We start from the raw sequence: 21,238 nt of genomic DNA on the forward strand, positions 1-21,238 counted from the left end.
ACAATATGGATCAGGGTAGTGAGGGAAAGGTTTACATGCTGCTGACCAAACAGGGAGGAGAAAGCAGCAGTTCTAATGCCTGACTGAAGTCATTGTGAATTCTGCTATTGACTTAAATGGGAAAAGGGCACAGAATCAAAGCCTAGTCACTGCTATTATCTGATCATCAACAATTCCTTTCCTAGGATTCAAAATCATCTCTTTTAGTATCTGTGATGCTGAGCTCTGTAAAACTAAAGTGCTGAGTGGGATAAACATCAAAATGTTCCTCTGTGTAGTAGTAGACTTTGAAAAGGCTTGTAAACATCAAAATGAAACAAAATGACCTTAACCAATACTTGCTTTTCAGTGTGTTTTATGTAAAATAGCAATATATTGTTCTAAGGATTTTCCCCTCTATACATGCTATGGAGAAATTAAAAAACAAACAAACCACCACTGCAGATTCAATCACCTTGCTCTTTTGATAATCAGGATCACATTTTAAAAATCCAATAGGGAACACTTGCCAGGTTTTCAATGAAATATCTTCTTGGCACTCTCCATGCTGAATTTTCAGATTATCATTGCAAAGCAGGCAACTATAAATCATTCAAATAGTGTGTTTTTTACTCTGGAAGCTAGAAAAACACTGTTGTATTTCATTTGCATTTCATGCTCTTGATATTAATGCAGTATTTTTGTATCCAAAAGCTGTCAATGGCCCTGGGCTGAATCTTCCCCATTCTAGGCTCTGGCTTGGGTAATTTTGGGGTGAAGTTCTACATTTGAGGAAAGAAGCTGGAACAGGCCCCTCCACTGTACTGGAGGCTGCCTGGCTTGTGGAATAGTGTTGTCAGGCTGTGCCCTGAAGGGTATGCCCTGCTAGCCTGCACCTCTGGGCCACTTGCACCTTGGTCCTCGCTCCCTGCACCGCAGCAGACAGACCAAAGTAGAAGGAAGGGAACTGCCCAGCTAACAAGGCATTTCAAATAGAGGTGGGGCAAAGAGGCAGGAAGTTGCTGGGCTGACACTTTGTTGTTCACACCAGAAGGGTGAGGAGAGGAGTGACATAGGCTAGCCTTGAGCTGGGGGGGAGTCTTTTTACTCACTCCTCCCCTCTGTGAAAATAGTATTCGGTCAATTTGCCTCTCCAACTTGAAATCTCTTGACGCCTACCCTGCTCCTTGCCCTACTCTCTTTGCTCCCTGGAGTGGAATAGCTCTGGGACAGCAAAGCATATGGTGCCTCTAGGTCCTAGAAAGGCAGTGTGGATACAGCAGCAAGGTAGGGAGAGCCCAAGTAACTGGGGGAGGAAATAGCATTAATTTTGTGTATATGTGTGTGTGTGACAGCGGGGGAGGGTTTGCATTAATAATGGCTGACAGTGTGTGTGTGTGTGTGTGTGTGTGTGTGTGTGTGTGTGTGTGTGTGGAGCTGCAGTAATTGAGGGGAAAGGGGGCACCTGTATGTGTGTGTGTGGGGGGAGTTGCATTATGGAACTGGGGCAGCTTAGGCAAGGGCTCCAAATGATCAAAATGTGTGACCCCTATGCACTGCTTGTCTTGCTATAACTGACGTAATTTTTTAAAGTGTAAAATTTGTTTTCTCTCTGGGTGAATTCAGTTTTGCACTCTCTAAGAGGTTGATTTTGGGGAGGAAGGCTGTTACAGCTCACTAAAATGGTTTAATTTACTCACATGGTGAGAAAACAACCTTAAAAGCCAGGCTTTGTATTTAAAACAAACAATATAACCAGTCAATTATGGTGGAACATGCAATAAAACCCGGTGTTACATTTTGGTCACTTGTCACACACTTGATAACTTGTGTTACACACTGGAAGTTTTGGAGGCTGAGTGGTACGAGACACAAATACTTCTATGGCAGGTTGATTAAAAATTGGTGGTGGTTTGAAGCTGATGGGTGCTGGTGTTAGAATGGTACAGCAAGGCCTAGGGAGATGGATTAATGGGCAGAGGGTAGGTGTGGTGGTCGAAGGTGCATAGTAGATTCTGCAGTTTATTAAACAGATACACTACATCTGTAAAGATGGTATCAGCACACAGAGGATATATGCAATTTTATTTTCATTAACTTGGTACAAAAGTGTGGGTCACTGTGGAGGGATTGGGGAAGGACTGCATTAAAATCTTCCATTATCATATGTAGTGTTGTTGTAACCATGTTAGTCCCAGAATATTAGAGAGACAAGGTGGGTGAGGTAATATCTTTTATTAGACCAACTTCTGTTGGTGAGAGAGACAAGCTTTAAGAGGTCTGTGTAAGCTTGTCTCTCATCAACAGAAGTTGGTCCAATAAAAGATATTGATTACCTCACCCACCTTGTCTCTGTACATTAAAACCAGCACACTCAAGCTTGGCTCTATTTATTCCTTTACTTCCATAGTAAGACAGTATATATTTTATTTTACAGAGACCTAATTAATAGTATAACTATGCTAAGAAGAGTCAGTGCCTGTTCTTGATATTATCTGCCAGTTCTATATCTTAACTAAACAAGTGATGTTGTGTATGATTTGTCAAGAGCTCAGTTCACTCAGACCTCAGTCACGCCATGCATTCCAACTCACTTTTCTGCCTGAATCACAGTGTCAAGTTCTTGTTTGTTCCTTCCAGAGTTCACATACATCCAATGTTTAAATTGGTTTTTTAAATGTTAGGAACAAAAGTCACATTATTCTTTGGTGCTCTTGTTCCATTTATTTTGTAGGGTAAAATGTCCTATTACATTCAGGTTAAACAGAAATGTCAACAGCAGAGCAATCTAACTAGGGAAGGGTTGAACTGGAAACTTGAATACAATAAGAACCAAACTGACCCTTTGAAAATGGAACCTGGTGTTGATTAAAAAGTGTGGTTACCACTTTTCCTGATTGTTTTCATTTTTATGTGCCTTTGCACTTCCTGCTTTTCCTTGGGATTCAAAGCGGAAATACCCCCACTGCACCTTGTTTACATTCTACATTGGCTATCACAGAAAAATAATCAGCATGTACCACATCAGTATTGTAAAAAACAGTTCACCCTACACATCTGGTTGAAGGACAGTGTAAAAGAAGAAAATGTCTTTTCTCCTTTTAAATAAGGGGAAAGGGGAAAAAAGATGTCAAAAGATGTAAAATTCTACAAAAGAAGACCCTAATCCTGCAAACACACGTACTTAGTTTTACTACCATGAATAGCCCATCAATTTAAATGGTACTACTTACAATAGTGAAACTACGCATGTATGTAAGGATTTGCAGTATTGGGGTATTGCAGTATTAAGTGCACAATGCCTAAAGGAGTGACCACTCAGACATAATTTGATACTAGAAATACAGGAAGATGAAACTTGCATAATTTTACTCAGATTTTTGCATGCTCCTTTGACCTTTTAATCTGAACATTCACGCCTCAAACTAATACTGAATTAAGTTCTTGTACTTTTAAAAATATAGTTGGCACATGAGGTTCAATGTCACATACACAGATTAATCCTTCTAACCAAAAGAGGAAATACTTCTAGGAAGGACTGTGTTATTGCAAAATGATGAACTGGGATCATAGGAATTTATTACACATGCATCTCTCCTGAATGTTGCTGTTTTCATTCCTGAAAGAAGTTGCAGAATCAGTTAATCTTTTGTTTCCTGACTCGTCAGTTACAGCATTTTATGAAGCATTTATGTTAATCCATTATTTTCTTAATTGCAGCATATTAAGATACACCTTATAGACATTCCTGACTGGGGAAGAGGGTCAATGACCTTGAGGCATGCTTTAATCTATATTTCTCTGGCCTGGTTTCTGACAGAATGATAACTTCTTTCTTATTTTAGATTTCACTTTGCCATCATTTTTTAAGAGATGATGATATCTTATTCATTATAAGGAAAGGAAAGGTATATGATTTTAGGTATGTCCATCTTTAGCAAGAGGAAATTTATTCTACAAAGGGGAAAATATCACTTTCTGATTTAAAAAAAAAATGCAGTGGATCTTTAGTCTGCCCCCGTTGAATCAAAATGTAGTTGTTCTAAAGGGGAAAAAAAGAATCACTCCATGGTTTTGTCAGGTCTTATTGGAATGAATATTAAGATAGATTTGTTGCTAAGGAAACACCAAAGAGCTTATTTAACTGGCTGTCATTCATAAATTATGACCTTCTCACTAGGAAGAGAAGAAGAGGGTTTTGCTCACAGAATTTGTTAAGAGGCACACAAACAAACTGATTAAAAGAATCTGGTGGTGGGGGGAAACAGGGCGCTTCAAAAAAGGATTAAAAATTTGTGAAATACACAGGGCTCTTTGTTAGCAAATATTGGGCCTGCTTCTCCACTTCAATACACTGGTGTAAATCCACGGAAGTTACTTGTGTCATAATAGTGTAACTTAGCTGGAGATCCACTGTTTTCTTTTAATATCTGGTAAACAGAACCACTCACCCATGCCTAGAAAATACTTCTGTTGACAATATTAAGCTCAAAATAAAGGATTTCTATGTGATGTGCTGCCTAATAAAGGAAAGCTGAATCTTGATGGAAATGCTGTGCCTTCCTAAAATGAATATGGAAAGAAAAGCTGTAATGTGACTGAGGTTAACTTGAAAGGTTTGGATGCTGATGGTGCTTTATTTGATTCCATAACTCCTGAATATAAATAGCAGGGTTTGTTGGACAGTAGTTTGAAAATCAGTCATTATTTCCTCTTGAGTGTTTCTTCTTAAAATTGGTAGACAATTTAGTTGTGTAACTGTAATGCAGAAATAATTGCAGCGTTGTTGTAGCCATGTTTGTTCCAGGATGTGAGAGAGACAAGGCAGGTGAGGTATATAAGAAATGGCCATACTGGTCAGACCAATGGTTTATGTAGCCCAGTATCCGGTCTTCTGACAGTGGCCAGTGCCAGGTGCCTCAGAGGGAATGAACAGACCAGGAAATCCATCCCCTGCTGCCCATTCCCAGCTTCTGGCAAACAGGCTAGGGACACTTCAGAGCATGGTTTTCCATCCTTGCCCATCCTGGCTAATAGCCATTGATGGACCTATCTTCCATGAACTTATCTAGTTCTTTTTTGAACCTTGTTATAGTCTTGGCCTTCACGACATCCTCTGGCAAAGAGTTCCACAGTCTGACTGTGTTGTGTGAAGAAATACTTCCTTTTGTTCATTTTAAACCTGCTGCCTACTCATTTCATTTGATGACTCCTAGTTCTTTTGTTATGAGAAGCAGTAAACAACATTATTCACTTTCTCCACACCAGTGATGATTTTATAGACCTCTATCATATCCCCTTTTAGGAGTCTCTTTTCTAAACTGAAAAATCCCAGTCTTATTAATTTCTCCTATGACGGAAGCTGTTCCATACCCCTAATCATTTTAGTTGCCTTTTTCTGTACCTTTTCCAATTCCAATATATCTTTTTTTGTGATAGAATGACCAGATCTGCACGCAGTATTCAAGATGTGGGTATACCGTGGGTTTATATAGAGGCAATATGATATTTTCTATCTTATTATCGATCCCTTTCCCAATGAGTCCCATCATTCTGTTAGCTGTTTTGACTGCAGCTGCATTCTGAATAGATGTTTTCAGAGAACTATCCAGTGACTCCAAGATCACTTTCTTGAGTGTAATGGCAGTTTAGATTAGGGATACAAAGTATCAAACAGTTAAACATTTAACTGCATTAACCGTTTAATTGTTTGCTGCATGAGGAGGGGTGGTTCTGCACTTGGGGGGTGAGTGGGGATGTGCTGTTGCAGAAAGGACGATGGGGGGGGGGGGAGACTGGGACACGTGCTTTTGTGGTGGGGGGTGGATGGGCTGGGGTGGGTAGAGCGTAGAGGTGCCTTATTGCCCCCTCCAGTGGGCTGGGGTGTGGCAGGCTCCAGGGGTAGTGGCGCCCTGGCTCTGGAAGGCACGCCCTGGGATGATAGGAGGGGCCAGGGCCGCATGTGGTGGCAGGGCCCAGGCGCGTTGGGCTGCCCCCATCTAGCTCCCGGGTGTCCCCTGTGACCCCCCCCAGGGATGTAAAATATGATATTGGTTAACCATTAAAATGATATACATTTTAATCGTTTTATATGTATAATTGGGATTATGTTTTCCAATGCGCATTACTTTGCATTTATCAATAGGTGATATCTTTTATTAGACCAACTTCTGCTGGTGCAAGGGATAAGTTTTCGAACTTCACAGAGCTCTTTATTAGAACTGGAGAAGAGGGTTCAAATTAAATACAAGGCAGGAGAGAGTGTTAAGCATAAAGGGTTCACATATGCTGTTGAAAATCACTCAAAATGAAGTGTGCAGTTAAGGGTTACCAGGCAGTACTGTATGTGTTACAAATTCTTATAATGAGCCCTAATACCAGTGTCTCTGTTAAATCCATGGTTTTTAGTGTCCAGCGGAGTTATGAATTTAAATTCCCAGGCTTGTCTTGAAGGTGTTGTACAGGTTTCCTTTGAGGATGAGGACTGATAGGTCAGATGTGAAAAGTGTTCACCCATGGGGGATAGAATGTTTTTGTCTTTATCAGTTTCCTATGTGAAATCATTTGAGAGCATTGTCTGGTTTCACCCAAATGCTTGTTGTTGGGGCATCAGAGTTACTGCATGAGGTACACCATAGGCTGTATAGGACTTACGGATCTTGAAAGGTATGTTGTAGGGGGTATTGATCATCGTAGTAAAGGAAATGTGGTCAGTTTCTGACAGTATTGCTCTTATTTGCCAGTGAAACTTTTTATCCTAGTGGACTGTGGATTTTTCTTAGTTGTCTATATTTTTAAATCACTTGAGATGTAATTTAAAAAAATCTATTAAATGTATTTTGATCTTGCTTTTGTATAGGTTTCTATTTTGTTGGTGACTTAGTAAGCATTAATGTACTATTTTCTCAGATACAAAGTTTAAAAAAATCCACTCCATATGGACAGATTTCAGATGCTTGTGGAGCGCTGCACCCATTGGAAGTGCTAGCCATATTAAAAATCACCAACTGTCTGTGCCTCTTGATGTAAACCATAGAAGTTATGGATTCCATCACCTGCTTTAATTATCAAACATTGGTCTACAATGAAGTAATGAAAGTCTATTTTATTTGAATAACTACTAGATCCCTTTCTGGAAATATCAGTATCCATTGGCATAGCACCTGTAACATGCAGCTTTATAACACACCCATATTGTTTCTGCCCTCCCAGCTATAGCTTTATAGCCTCATCATATCATACCACTGAAATCAATAGGTATTCTATTGGCAGACAGATCAATCTCTCAATAAGATGGCCACACATGCGCGGAACATGCAACTATAACCAAAACAGAAAATTCTCTTTTAAAGAATACTGATTTCTTTTCTAGAACTGTGAGAAACTGGCTATGTCCTCTGAGTGAATAAAACTTGTGAGACTCATGAGTCTTTTGGAGCGCTAAATTCAAGTCAAATTAAAAGACAGAGTGAAGTGGCACACTCTCACTGTGGTGGGGGGAGACTAATGAGCTGTTCTGGGCTGGTTCATCACCAACCAGGTGCACCTGTAAGGCTTGTGCTGCCTGGAGGGCAGAAAGCTTAAAAAGGGAACCCCCTCCACACCCCCCCCACAAGGGGAAGATATCTGTATCTCAGGGACTGCTGATCACCGAGCCAGATCAGCTTAGAGGGAGACAGTTGCAGACTTTACTACGCCTGAAACTGCATGGATCAGCTATAAAGCATGGTATCCCAAGAGTAGGGACTAATTAAAGACATCGTACTAGCTGATAAGCCAAGCCCTAAACAGGTAACCCAAAAGACTGCCGAAGGGGCAGACCCTCTGTGCCTTTCTGTTCTTTTCCTCTGATTTCCCCCTCTCCCTTAAGGGAAAGAGAGACTAGGGACATCCTTCTTTTCTTTGTTCATTTTGTTTGGAAAACCCCTTGTATGTTACAAAAAGGGGAAGGATATTATAAATAACCTAAACTGGGGTCTGATACAGACTCAGGGGAGCCCGAACCCCCAAAGGTGGGGAAACAGACACTTGAAAGAAAAAGAAATCAGAAAAACAAGGTCAGTTAAAAGCAGAGCAGTGTAGAAAAATCTTTAGCGTTTTTTCGTAATTAATCCCCTTCTTTTGACTTTTGGTGTTTTTTGTAAGAGAGTTTACAATAGCATTACAAACAACTGTTACAGATCTTAGAGAGAGAGAATATTCAGAGAAAAGAAACCTAAACAGTGAGAGAATCCATGAAGGCTGAGTGTGAGGGGAGGAGACCTGCAATTTAAATTCTGATCTACCTTACTTAATTGGAAATTGACTAATATGAAACTTCCTTACACTTAGAAAAGGTGCTGTGGTAAGTATGAGCACTGTCTCTCGATTCTGAGCTTCTTAAGGCATGCATTGTACCTGATCTCCATTTAGAAAGTGCTGACCATGTCTTGGGTGGGGGTGACCGAAAATAAGTAATTACAATAACGCCAATTTTAGACTGTCTAGGCCTCTGGAGAGTAGAAAGATGTGGGAGGTGTGGTACAAGCAGATGCCAAGGTTCTGTTTCCATCTCTGCAAGGGACTCATCCTGTGTAAGTTACTTAACTTTCCTGTGCATCCGTTCTCTCATAGTTAACAGTCAGCCAAAATAATTCTACTATCAACTTCAATTTTTCAGAAGAAAAGTTTTCATTCAAGATGTAGTTAGAACAGTCATACTGATAAAGTACTTGGGATTCAGTCCTCCAGTCCTGGGGGATGTGAGTAGTATATTAGTGGAGTCTAACAAATAACATTAGTCCCATGCTTTCAATGGGATTATGTGGATGAATAAAAGCAGCAGGACTGGGACCTTACTTTGCAGTATGCATGGAGGGAAAAATTCTTTCAGAAAACAGTTGTGGCTCATGGACATTGAAAACATTTATAAAAATATTAAAGACTTTGTCAAATGAGAGATTTTAAATGGATTGGAAGCACATGCAAGCCAGTATCTTAACTAGATAAATTATTATTTTGTATATTATCATGCAGCTTTAAAATGACCAAAGCAATTAAAATAAATATATTCCAAAGAAAACCAATCATTCTGTGATGAAAATTTTGTATGACAAATTTCAGTCTGGAAATAATTTTTTTTAGATACAAATTATAAACCCTTGATAAGCGGTGTTTAGTGAGTGTCTGAATTACCATTATAAATGACAGTGAAGCTATGGGCACTGCCACTGTAATCAAAACCAATTAAGAAAATTGTGCCTTCTTAAAATAATCCATTATGCATTTAACTCCATTAGAACTACAAGGCCTCCATGGGAATATAAATATCCCAAGACACCAATATCCATTTTAATACATCATCACTGCAATGGTTAGGATCTCTCATATCTGAGGACCTCTGCAAAATGACACACATTATTATGATGGGTGAGTGTGTAAAGTTATGAATAGGATCATGTTTCTAGGAAAGGGCTTTGTTTTGATTAATCTATAAATGTGTTTTCTAGCAGCTGACAGAAAATATCCAGTTTGGTAGGTAACAAATTCTAGCCACTGGAAAACCAGAGGAGAACTCGGCAAGGATTTTATTCTAGGGGGGGAGCTATCTTACTTTTTCAGTTCTGACTATTGAGGGCCTTTTAACAACTTTATTATGGCCATACAGCATAGTGCAAAGGATTTCTGGTTAGAAAAACTTTGGCATGCCAGTGGGTCATGAGGTATTGCTGTTTTATTGCTATAGCATATTGCATTTAATAATACTTTGTACTTCTAGGGTGCAGTTTTGTAAAACTGATCTGTATTTTCAGAGTTAAGCTGTCAATGGGAATTTTACCACTGACTCAATGGGAGCAGAGTTAGGCCGATGCTGAGTTTCTGGATTTCACATCCACAATGTGCCTTTTGTCACTGAATTTCAAACATTAATTACATCTCATGGCATTTATTTGAGGTAGATATTAAACTCCATTTTATAGGAGAAACTGAGGTACAGAGAGGCAAAGGATCTGATTCAAAGCCCTTTGACGCCAATGGGAATCTTCCCATTGACTAGGCTGGACTTCAGGTCAAACCCTACGAGAACCGTCCAAGATAACAGAGCAAGTCATGGCAGAGCTGGGAGTAGAACCCAGAGACCCAACTCCCCACGGTTCAGCATAAATTCTTAAAACATAAGTTTAGACAAAGGTACACTGAGAGAAAGGTGTTGCCTGCTACTGCTTGCAACTGGCAGCACCGTTGGTGGTGACAATGCTTCTATATCATTTAAGAAACCTGTGCATGGAACCCAGTGATTTAAGAGATTCAGTTCTCTTTGAGTGGGTTGGTCCTTTCCTTGAATATTTTCTCTGATTCCAACTTCTAAGGATGAAAGATGAAGAACTTTGAAATACTGTGATAAAACTGTAATAAAACCCTGCGGGTTTTTTTTGCTTGCTATTAGTAACACCTGAAAGTAAAACACATTTCCTAAGAGATCAAAGGAAAAAAATAAAGGAGTTACCTATTAACTGCTAATCCATGGAGCCAGCCCTGAATGGGTGCCTGGAATGGGGCATGGAATCAGATCTTTTGAGACTTAGTGTAACTACCAGCTAGTCATTGCTCTTCCTGTGCCCAAAGGCCCTGGGAGCTCTTGCTGGTGGAAAACATCTCTGCTCCCTTCCACAGGCTGCAGCTTAAAAGCCATACTATAGCCCTAAAATAGAAACTAAGGCTTTATTCCTGCTCTCATTGAGGCTGATAGCAATTTTGCCATAGACTTCAATGGGAGCAGAATTGGGCCATAAATTGGCACTGCCAAATTGGTTGAGAGAGCTTCTTGAGGAATGATCTTTAAATTACATAGCTTTTCCATTTATTTAGCGGAGTGAAGGCAGAGTGAGAGAAACCTTTTGAAACATGGGGCCAGATTCACAGCTGATGTAAATGGATATACCTGCCATGCAGTTAGGGGAGAGGTGCCAATTCACATCAGTGGAGGATTTGGCCCAGTGTTCTCCTTACAGCTATACTGGCACCTGAGGAAATCTGAAATACCAGCCTAAACAGTTTTGCCAGTTGTTGGCCTCCAGAGAACTTGTGCAATATCTAGGAACAAGGCAACTTTCCTGCACTCACCAGATGGGCTGTTAAATGTATGAGTCATCTAAAAATCCCTTAACAGCAAATATCCACAGAGATAATCAAAAAGCAATTAACCTGCTTCCATGTTGCATATTAATTAGATATTATACAAGGGGAGGCACCTTCGTGGAGCAGATGCTGAGAATTCTGACAGGGATGGATCGAGTGCTTTGCATCAGGCTGTGAAGCCTAGTGTGGCTTTCCTACACAAAAAGGAAAAGTTGAACTTAGAGCAACTTCCCACAAATTTATACACTCTAGGATTTCTTTTATTTTTCTTGCATTTGTCCACATCTTTCTCAAAGTGTGGTGCCAAGAATTGGACACTGTACTCCAGCTAAGGCCTCACTAGTGCCATGTAGACTGGGACAGTTACCTCCCGTGTCTTACATCCAATACTCTATTAATATACCCCAGAATATTAGCCTTTTTCACAACTGCAGATGGGGCGATTAAAACATGATCCGGGTGTAACCAGGAGTTCCCATCTCATGCTTGGCAAGCTGCCGGTGCACTGTGCCAAAACCTACTTGCCTGGTACGTTTGCCAGAATTTGCTGTTCTTTCTGGGGAATAAAACAGTGTAGAATGTTTTCAAGCTTATTTACTTTGGCCCTGATCTTGATGTCAGTGGGATCCTGGAAAGCAGGATCAGGTGCTCCACTCCACCTAATAAATACAGCTTAATTTCCTCATTCAGGGAGTTGATGTCTGAACAGGAATAGTTAGCTGAAACATTCTTTCAAATTTAGAGGGCTCTTATGCTGGTTTTCGAAGACAACATACAGGTATTTTTGGCACTTAAAATTGTTTTAAATGGACTTACCTAAACAATGGAGTTTCCCCCATGTGAATTACTAGTCTGCTAATCCTTTTACTGAACTGGTGAACATCTTATTTTACAATTATTTGTTTAATACAAATCAACATTTAAGCACACATTCACAACTGATTTTATATATGTATATACACATCCTATTAAACTATATGCAGTATGTGAGTGTATGCAAAAAGAAGACTTATATGCAGTACTATCCACATATAGAGAATGAAGCTACCAGCCTTTAGGAAACTCCAGCTACTACAGAACACTGCAGTGTCTTTTCATTAACATGGGCTACTGCAAGCATGTGAAACTTGCATGGCACTCTCTGTGCCAACTTCCTGTAGAATATTAAGTCAAATTCAAGATCTTAGCCTTTATCTTCAAGGCATGTCTGGGCCCAGATATCTAGAAGATCACCCACGTCTCCATGATGAAGACTGAAGTTGACAATTCTGCTCCTTTGGCAAAATAGAACTCCCTACCATAAAGGTAAAACTCTTCTGTGCAGATGACAGAACTTTTTCAGGGGCTGGTTTGAGACTGTGAAACAGACTTCCACAGGAACTAAGGACTACCACCATCATGGCCATCTTCTGCTCCTAGTACAAAGTGCACTTCTTTGACTTGTCTTTGTTAATACAAATACAAAGCATCATGTACCTTTTTAAAATAAAAATAAAATTCACCAAAATAAAACCCTACTAAACACAAAACTACATTCTATATACACAATTCTTCCCTTGGGGAGAAGATGAGAGAGCTAACAAACCTCATATGACAGATGTCAGTTATGTTGCTTAATACACTACTGGAAGGCATTATGGTGAGGAGGGTAGTATAAGCATCTCTATGGAATAGAATCAGCATCTGATTAATCTTCATCTGCAACAAATCTAAGTACTATAGCTATTAGAGTTCATTAGTCACTTAGTGGTTTGCCTAAGCAGTAAATTTCTATATAGGAATTAAGAATATTATTTGGAGTAATTGGACAGGGTGGCCGGTGATGCATCCATGATGCACAAAAAAGGAATTGCTACTACTGCTTTTCGTTTTGACTACTAAAATAATGGGGAATTATGAGGTATTCATTGCAGTGTACCCTTCAGCGTGGAAATACGGGGGTAGTTATGTTGTTTCCATTAAAATGATTCCTGCAGTTATATCCCACTACATCTCCCTCAAAATGCACTCCTCAGTGTTATAACAGCACTTTATATTAAAAAAAAAAAAAAAGCAAAGCACAGCGTGGCATGAATCATAGATATGGGGAAGGTGTTAACCTTCGTTACCTAAAGTACTGTGCCTACCATTAATATCCAGTCAGTAAGGAGTGAAAAAGCACTTAGTCAAGAAGGGTGAAGCAGATTTCCTCTGGGTGGGGGTTGGAAAGATAATAACATTCTTTATATGCAAGCAGGCATCTTAAATTATCTTATCACTAGGATTAACAATAAATAGTATCTAGTATCAAGAAAATGCCATTGTATAATTTTTCTGCTCTTTGACTCATGGTGTACCCTCTGCCATTATGTATGTGGTTTTTATTTTATTTATTAATAGAGTGATATTAACTTTACTTTGAAATGTCTTGAAAGTGCATTTCTTGCTATTCTATTTGTAAAAAGTGACTACAGGTGCCCTTGTTACAATGACCTCTGTTCTTGACTCCTATTTAAAAATATATTATGTAGATAATGCGCAACCAATGTCCTGATCCAGTATGTGTTACGGATTTTTAAAATGTGTTTAAATGTCTTTAAATGGAGCTTGATAGAGAGGGAGATCCATTGCCTGGCACATAGTTTGGGAATTCCAAATTATATTCTTGATTTCCCCCCCCTCTCTTCTAGCACTTGAAGAGAGCAGTTAATATAGTCCAATCAACCCCTAATTGAATCATATCTATGTAGGTATTTACCCATCATTATGGTATTAGAACAGCCAACATAAATCCATATGGCTGATGTACATATAAAGCTGAATTGTCTTTTCTCTCTGTTTTTAAATGCAGAATGTTGTTTTTAAATTCATTAAGAATGGCCATACTGGCTCAGACCAATGGTCTATCTAGCCAAGCGTCCTGTCTTCCAACAGTGGCCGGATGCTTTAGAATGAATGAACAGAAGAGAGCAATTATCAAGTGGCAATCAGAGGTTTAGGGACACCTAAAGATGCATCCCTGACTATCTTGGCTAACAGCCACTGATGGGCCATTAACTTTTTTTGAACCTAGTTATACTTTTGACCTTCACAAGATTTCCAGGCAACAAGTTACATAGGTTGACTGTGTGCTGTGTGAAGAAGTACTACTTTTTTCCCCCCCTTAAACCCATTGTCTATTAACTTCATTGGGTAACCTCTGCTTCTTGTTATGTGAAGGGGTAAATAACACTTCCTTATTTGCTTTCTGCACTCCATTCATGATTTTATAAACTTCCATCATATCACCCCCTTAGTCACTCTTTAAGCTGAACAGTCCCTTTTTTTAATCTGTCCTCATATCATTTTTGTTGCCCTTCTTTGTACCTTTTCCAATTCTAATATCTCTTTTTTGAGATGGGATTACCAGAACTGTATGTAGTATTCAAAACATGGGCTTTAGTGGCATTGATATTTTCTTGTCTTATTATCTATTCCTTTCCTATTGGTTATCATCATTCTGTTGGCTTTATCAAGTACTACTGCACATTGCAAATTCATATTATGGTGATGGGTGACTGCTGCAAAGGGCTGGATCTTGCATTTTGTCCTGATGGTGTTTGGTTAAGTTATTTTTTCACAATTCCTGTGGAAGAGAATTCCATGCTCTGGATTCTTTGTGCCAGGTGACATGGATCTTCTTTCTCAGCAATAATGACTAGAGTTCTTTGAAGTAAATATCTTGCCCTTTTTGGTAAGAGAGGATTCAAATGTTTCAGGATGACATAACACCATATGAAACTGCCCCAGCATTGTAAAACTTATTTATATGTGATAGGAACAGGCTATGAAGAGCATCCAAGTAGCATTTTGATTCTGCTTCATTAAGGACCTGTCAGTTTTTTCTTCTTCTCATGTAAAATCAATTTGACAGACATTCATGCAGCTCTCGGATTCATTAGAAAGTCATTACGTCTCCTAAAGGGATATTTATGGATATGAGCAACATATATTTAGGGTTGTCAAGACGAATTGACCAAACTGCTTCTGTTCAACTGCCCTGTGAGTGTGGAAGGGCTATGACAAAACCGAGTGCCTGGTATTCCTGTAAGTCTAATGTAAGAAATGATTAGAAAAAGCATCTATAGCGATAATCAAATTGAGCCCTAAATGAGATTTGCAGCTCAGATATCAAAGCAATTAAATTATTAACATCCCAAGGCATCTTTCATAAATGAATTTTCCCCAATTAGAGGTTATATAAATAGTATTCTACACTGGCCATCTCACTGGAGAGCTCTGTGTGGATGCCACACCTTGAATAACTATAGCAAAGTGTAGATTGATTTTGCAGACTGTTCCCCCAGGAAATCTAGGGTGTTGTGCTCTTCACTACTCAGTTTGAGCTATGAGATGCATCAAGTGGAAATTTGACTTTCCGTGAAAGAGATTCATGAGATATAGAGGAAGGTCAAATTGCATTTCAAGGTATCTCAGTTCTTTTTTTCCCCTACTAATGCTCCTGTTCTGATTTTCAGCTAAATATACAAGGCCAGATACTCTCCTGCATCAGGATAGTTTTGTGCTGCCTGAACCGGCCCCTTATGACTCTTACGTAGTGGGATTCTCAGGATAGCTACTGCCATGCAGATGGCATAGTCAGGAGAGAGAGAGCATGGCTTGGCTGTCTTTCTGTCCTGGCAAGCTCAAGCTATAAGCTTTCTGGGGCTGTAGACAGCTCTGCAATTTCACTCCCACCCGCATGTATGCAAACACTTTTACCTTGTATTTAGGTGTAATTTTTGTTTCCAGTCACACAGCTTTTGTCAGCTGTTCGGGGCATCTTTGTTTTTGATTTAATTGCTCAAGACTCTGGTTCTCTGGCTGAATTAGTCTTGTTTTTTAGGAACAGCTGTGCTCTGCTCACAAAGGCAACCCCTTTCCCTTGCTTGATGCAGAGGTTGTCTTCCCTCAAACTGGTGCAAATGGGTGTCAGTCAGGGCCGGTGTTAGACTCGCTTGGACCCAGGGCAGAAACTCCCGCCCTGCCTGGCTGAAACCCAAGCCTGAGCTGCTTGGCGTCGCTGCTTGCCGCCAAATGCTCCTCTGCACCCCCTAGAGGAGTGTGCACCACAGCTTGAAAACCTTGCCTTAAATCTGATTTATTTCTACTTTCAGAGATTAAATTACTGTAATACTCGCATTACATTCACCCACAGTGACTCTGTATATCTGATTTAATTTAGCTTTGTGGGGCCCTGTGTGGCCCCAGGCAACTGCCCTGCTTGCTACCCCTAATGCCAGCCCTGGTATCAGTAGCATTGGCTTGATTGTGCATCTTACTGAAATGGGCAGTCCCACTCACTTCAGTAGAGCTATCTGCATGGGTAAGGGCTTGTAGAATTGGTGTTCAGGGTGTGGTTTCATAACTGAATAATGCCATGGCTCCACAAATTCAGCTGCAATACCAGAGAGCTTATTTGTACAATCTGACTGCTGTAAATTTCGGAAGTCACTTCTCTCATACTTCAGGCACACCGGGGTTTTGGGATGCTGTCTAACTTTGGGATTATAAATGATGCACCCATTGCTATGTTAATTTCTCCTCCAGCTCATGACTGGCTAGCATAGCAGAACATTTAGCCCTCCCCTAACCTCAGAAAAAGGGAAGTCTATCTTTTGCTCTTGGGTTTTCTTTAACCAAACTACCTAATCCCACTCACTTTCTGGTTTAAGGCCTGAATGCAAAACATAATGGAAATGATGGTCTGAAACAATTATAGTCACCCCTTGGGCACAGAGTGGCTCCAGTCTTGCTGCTCCCAGGAATTTTTCAGAATGTATGATTTTTAGCAAAAATATATTCATGAATGCTCAACTCAGTAGCACCTGATATGTGGTGGTGATGTAGCACTTGTGCCTCTGACAGGACAAAACATTAGAACAGCATTGCTAATGAAAACTAACTTTTCTGGTGCTTGCCCATGGCATTAGAACATTCACTTTTACTCTGACTCCTTTCACACCAGGTATGTGCTCAGGAGGTTTTAATTTATCACTGCTGTCAATGCAATAACTCCTATCATATATTATATTGGTCTTCCATTTATTTCTGTTCCTCACCCTTTTTCCCTCATACTTCTGCCACAACAGCATTATTGATTTGTGAGTGCCTTAGATTAACTTTACATTACATGTTCCTTTATGAATTAGAAGGAGAAACTCCAGTAATTTAGCTAACCTGACATTCTGCTATATCTATTATTCAAAATTTTTATTTCTTACATAGTAAGATTGGTGCTTAATATTTTACATTTTATAGTGACTTGCACAAGGACAAACAGTAAACAAATGCTAGACCTAGGACTAGCACTCTCTGTTCCCCTAGCTTTGAATGCCCATCCCAAACCCAGTAGAACACAGCACCTCTCAGAATCCATTATCAGGGAGAAGAGCCCTCAATTCAAATAACAATAATTTGGTTGGTTCTAACACTCTCTATTAGTTAGAAAACAGAAGCTTTGATACCATGGCCACATGACATAATGTTAAAGTGCTATGAGAGAGACTATACTGAATCTTACCCATCATATAATGTTTTTATATTATGTATTGCAACACTTCTGTGAACGGAAGTTTACAAAGCAGTAAATAATGCATTCAGTGACGTCTCACTACATAACTTTCCACATTTTACTTTCAATTATCTGCTAACTCTATTCTTCCTGAGATTTGGTCCCAACCATGTTGCTAAGAAATAAAATTTAAGCTTTTGACTATCTGCCAAACTATTCAGTGTTTTCTGCCTTGAATATTAACTATTGTAGCAGTGAGATAGTGAGACTACAACAAAAACTTTAATAAAAAAATTGGGAATGTTTAATTTGGGATTATGATGCAGAATTGATGGCTAATTTGGTTATCAGTGTTTATTTGCACATAGTCACATCCTGGACCACAAAACAGCTGCACTTTGTACAGCTCAGGACTGGGACAGGGAATGGAAAAATGGCTTTCTGATCCTGGTCTGTCAAGATGCTGGGCTGGTCCCTTAGTACAGCGTAGAGCCCCTCAGAGCTGCTCTAAATGATACCAAATTGCTCCTGGCCCCAGGAGCCCACATGCAGCTGGGGATTGCCAAAGCACAGAGGTATTCTGGCCATGCAACTCTGTGTTGTCTTGCATAAGGGGAATTGCCAGGTAAGTCCTGAGGAGCAAGTTAAGAAGCTTTCTGGCTGCTTTGTACTGACTGTGGAGTATGGCACTTCCAATGCTGTGCAAACTATCTGCTAATAAAAAACACTGTTTTCCTAGTACTAAGCAGGTTCAAAGTAAGTAGCTAACCTAGGATGCTATGGATTTAGATGCAGAGTTCTGACAGATTTCACACTTCTAGTCTAAATGCTTTGGAAAAAAAAAAAAAAAAAACGTATCTGGAAACAAGCATTTATTGCTTGGCATGGCTTTGAGTTAGTTAATAGCTCATTTGGAGGGATCAACAAACTGTGCAAAATGTGTGTTAGAGCTGGAAGAAATAGAGAGCTATTCACTGTACAACAGTTTTATGGGATAAAGGTGTTTGATTGTCCCTCCTCCCCCACGCACAGCAAAATCAGAGCAGGCAGCAAAGTGCAGTGCCAGCAGGTCAAAAGGTGGTCAAATCATGTGCTATCATGGAGCTGTCTTGCAGGTTGATCACATGGCTATATGTCTACCTACATATCTATCCACCTTGTCTGTCTTCTAACTTAGTGGTATCTACTTATCAGGTTCTTGCATGTTTCCATTATGTGGACTTGTTACTGAAAAGATCTTACCATGGCCCATTTTCTCTGCCATTGATCCAATTCTCTCTCATGTTGATACATCTTTGGTTAGTTCTTGTGGCCCCAAGAATTTCCAGAAAGGTCTTCGCAATCACAATTTGAAGATAGTGACTGACTATACGCAACAGAGTGGCCAAAATGTATTGTTTACAATTTTTATTCATTCTTGATAATAGACTTTGGTATAAGGTAATAAAATTATCCAAATATATTTATCTCTTCTTTTTGAGTTCTTTAAAAAAAAAAAAAAAAAAAAAAAAAAAAAAAAGAAAAGGTAACAGTCCCCTTTCACAGATGCTCAGTAAGAAAAATGTAAATATAATCACAACATTCTTTTGCAAAAAGAACTACCCCTCCTACGCATATAAAACAATCACAAAAAGGGCTGGCAGAAACCCAGAAATGTGCTTACCATGGAGGTGAATCAGAATACATGATGTTGACCTGAGAGAGGGTCTCCATGTAGGAACCAAAGTCAAATGCTGGTGGGAACTCCTCAGTGCAGGTGGATCTCAGTTCTCCAATTGAGCCACCATAGGAGAAACCGTCTGGAGCTATAAAACAAGCAATTAATACTGAGTCTTTTCTCCATGGTGGATTCTCTGCAGCTCTGCCATAATTTATAACTTTAGTCCACAAATGAGACAGCAGGATTGTTCATGTTTTGGGGGAAGCAGATCTTAAGGAAATAAAACAATGGCCTGCAAGGGATGGCTAGCCTGTGCCAACTAAATCCAAGCTACTGTGTATCATGGTGTGAGACTAGGTATATATACCCCATGCTACTCCCCAAATTGTGAATGTCATTAATGCCCTACCCAAATAGAATACAAGGTCTGTACATGATCTCAAATGCTAGCACTGCTTCTCCATAACCACTGAAGTTATTGGGAGCTGAATATGCTCAACACCTCTGAAAACCAGATCATTTCTATGTAAGTGTCTATATAAGAGTTCGATGGCTCACTTTAGGCATTTGTGGGTATGTCTACACTGCGGTCGAAGATGTTGCTGGAGACATATGTGAGTTAGCTTTGATCTAGGTAACCTGAATAATAATAACAGTGAAGCTGCAGCAGCACAGGCTAGCACCTTAAGTACACACCCTGGACGGCTTGAAAAGCCTGCGTGGCTGCCCGTGCTGTCATGACTTCACTGCTATTATTTGAGCTAGCTCAGGTATGTCTACACGTGCTGCAGTCACACTTCTGATTACAGTATGGACATACCATAAATTTGAGTCCTTAACACTTGGGCTCACATAAAGGGGGGAAAAACCTGAAGAACAGGACTGGGGGAAAAAAACCCAGTCCCAATCCGGTTACATGGCTCAGATGGTAGCATTATGTATCGTCAGGTGGGAGATTTGGCTCCCAGGCAGCTACCGGGAAACTGGTTCAAGCAGGGAGCGCTCTGACAAGTGGCACAGTCTTCAACTGGAAGTTTGAAGCCTTGGAGACAAAGTGGTGGCGCTCTCTTCTCAGCAATGAATGCTATGCATGCCTGCACGTAGGCTTCGCTGAGACAGGGACAGAATATCAGCATAAGCTATGAAGGTAAGTGAAGGGCCTATGCCCAAACTTCTCAGCTGCACCATTTTGTGCTGTAGACTTGGCATCGACTCTGTTTCATCCCCCCTTCTGCAGCATCACTTCTCTGACTGTGTCCCACAGGGCCAGGGGAGCAACAGTGGCTGGCTGGCTGAAGGAAGGGGGAAGATGATGCTCCTCCAGCAACTCCAGGCTCCTGCCCCCTTTCCCTCAAGCACCAAAGAGAGGCCCCTAGGGAGGGGAGTCAGGTGCTGACAGATTTTTTTTTGGTAGGGAAGGGGTGAGGAGGTAGGAAGTCAGGCCCCTAGATTACTCACAGAAAGGGAGGGGGTGCAGGCCCTGAGGTGGTGTGCTCTTCACTTGCTGGGAGGCTCCACTTGCTCCCTTTTTCTCTAGCAAAAAACGAACTAGTCCAGCCTGCTCCCTCCCGCCACACCCTGTCCTTCTTTATGGAAAACAGTCAGCTCCTAAGCAGCTCAGGTCCCTCTTTAATCCACAGATGGGAGAAGGAAGAGCTGCAGCCAGCACCCTCAGGGGAACAGAACCTGCAGATGGAGGTGGGGGCTAAACCTAACTGAGCTGTAGAATAGGAATCACCTCACCTGAATTAAGCTAATTGTATTGGGGGTGAAATCTGGGCAAGGACCACCTGTCTTTCTACTGGTGCCCTTTCCTCAAACTCACCAGTCCCTTGGCAGGAGACCCCTTGCACCTTCTCCCCTTGGTAACTGATTACACAACTCATTTAACTCCCAGAGTAAGGAACTATATTTGTGTATAACTTCAGAAATTACAATGCTAACAGCTT

The 21,238-nt window shown here is 40.4% G+C and overlaps 1 protein-coding gene across 2 annotated transcripts in view; it reads right to left on the minus strand.

Moving 5' to 3' along the window:
• Positions 1–21,238, minus strand: part of BEAN1 (brain expressed associated with NEDD4 1) — a 106,605-nt gene that overhangs the window by 5,952 nt on the left and 79,415 nt on the right. For both annotated transcript variants that reach the window (XM_067540105.1, XM_067540104.1), the window contains one exon: positions 19,293–19,434. In XM_067540105.1, the coding sequence (XP_067396206.1) occupies positions 19,293–19,434 (142 nt within the window). The remainder of the gene's footprint in view (positions 1–19,292; positions 19,435–21,238) is intronic.

This window comes from Emydura macquarii, unplaced genomic scaffold, assembly GCF_026122565.2.
Source record: "Emydura macquarii macquarii isolate MOO-44397 ecotype Brisbane River unplaced genomic scaffold, CSIRO-AGI_Emac_v2 contig_561, whole genome shotgun sequence".
Classification (NCBI taxonomy): Eukaryota; Metazoa; Chordata; order Testudines; family Chelidae; genus Emydura; species Emydura macquarii.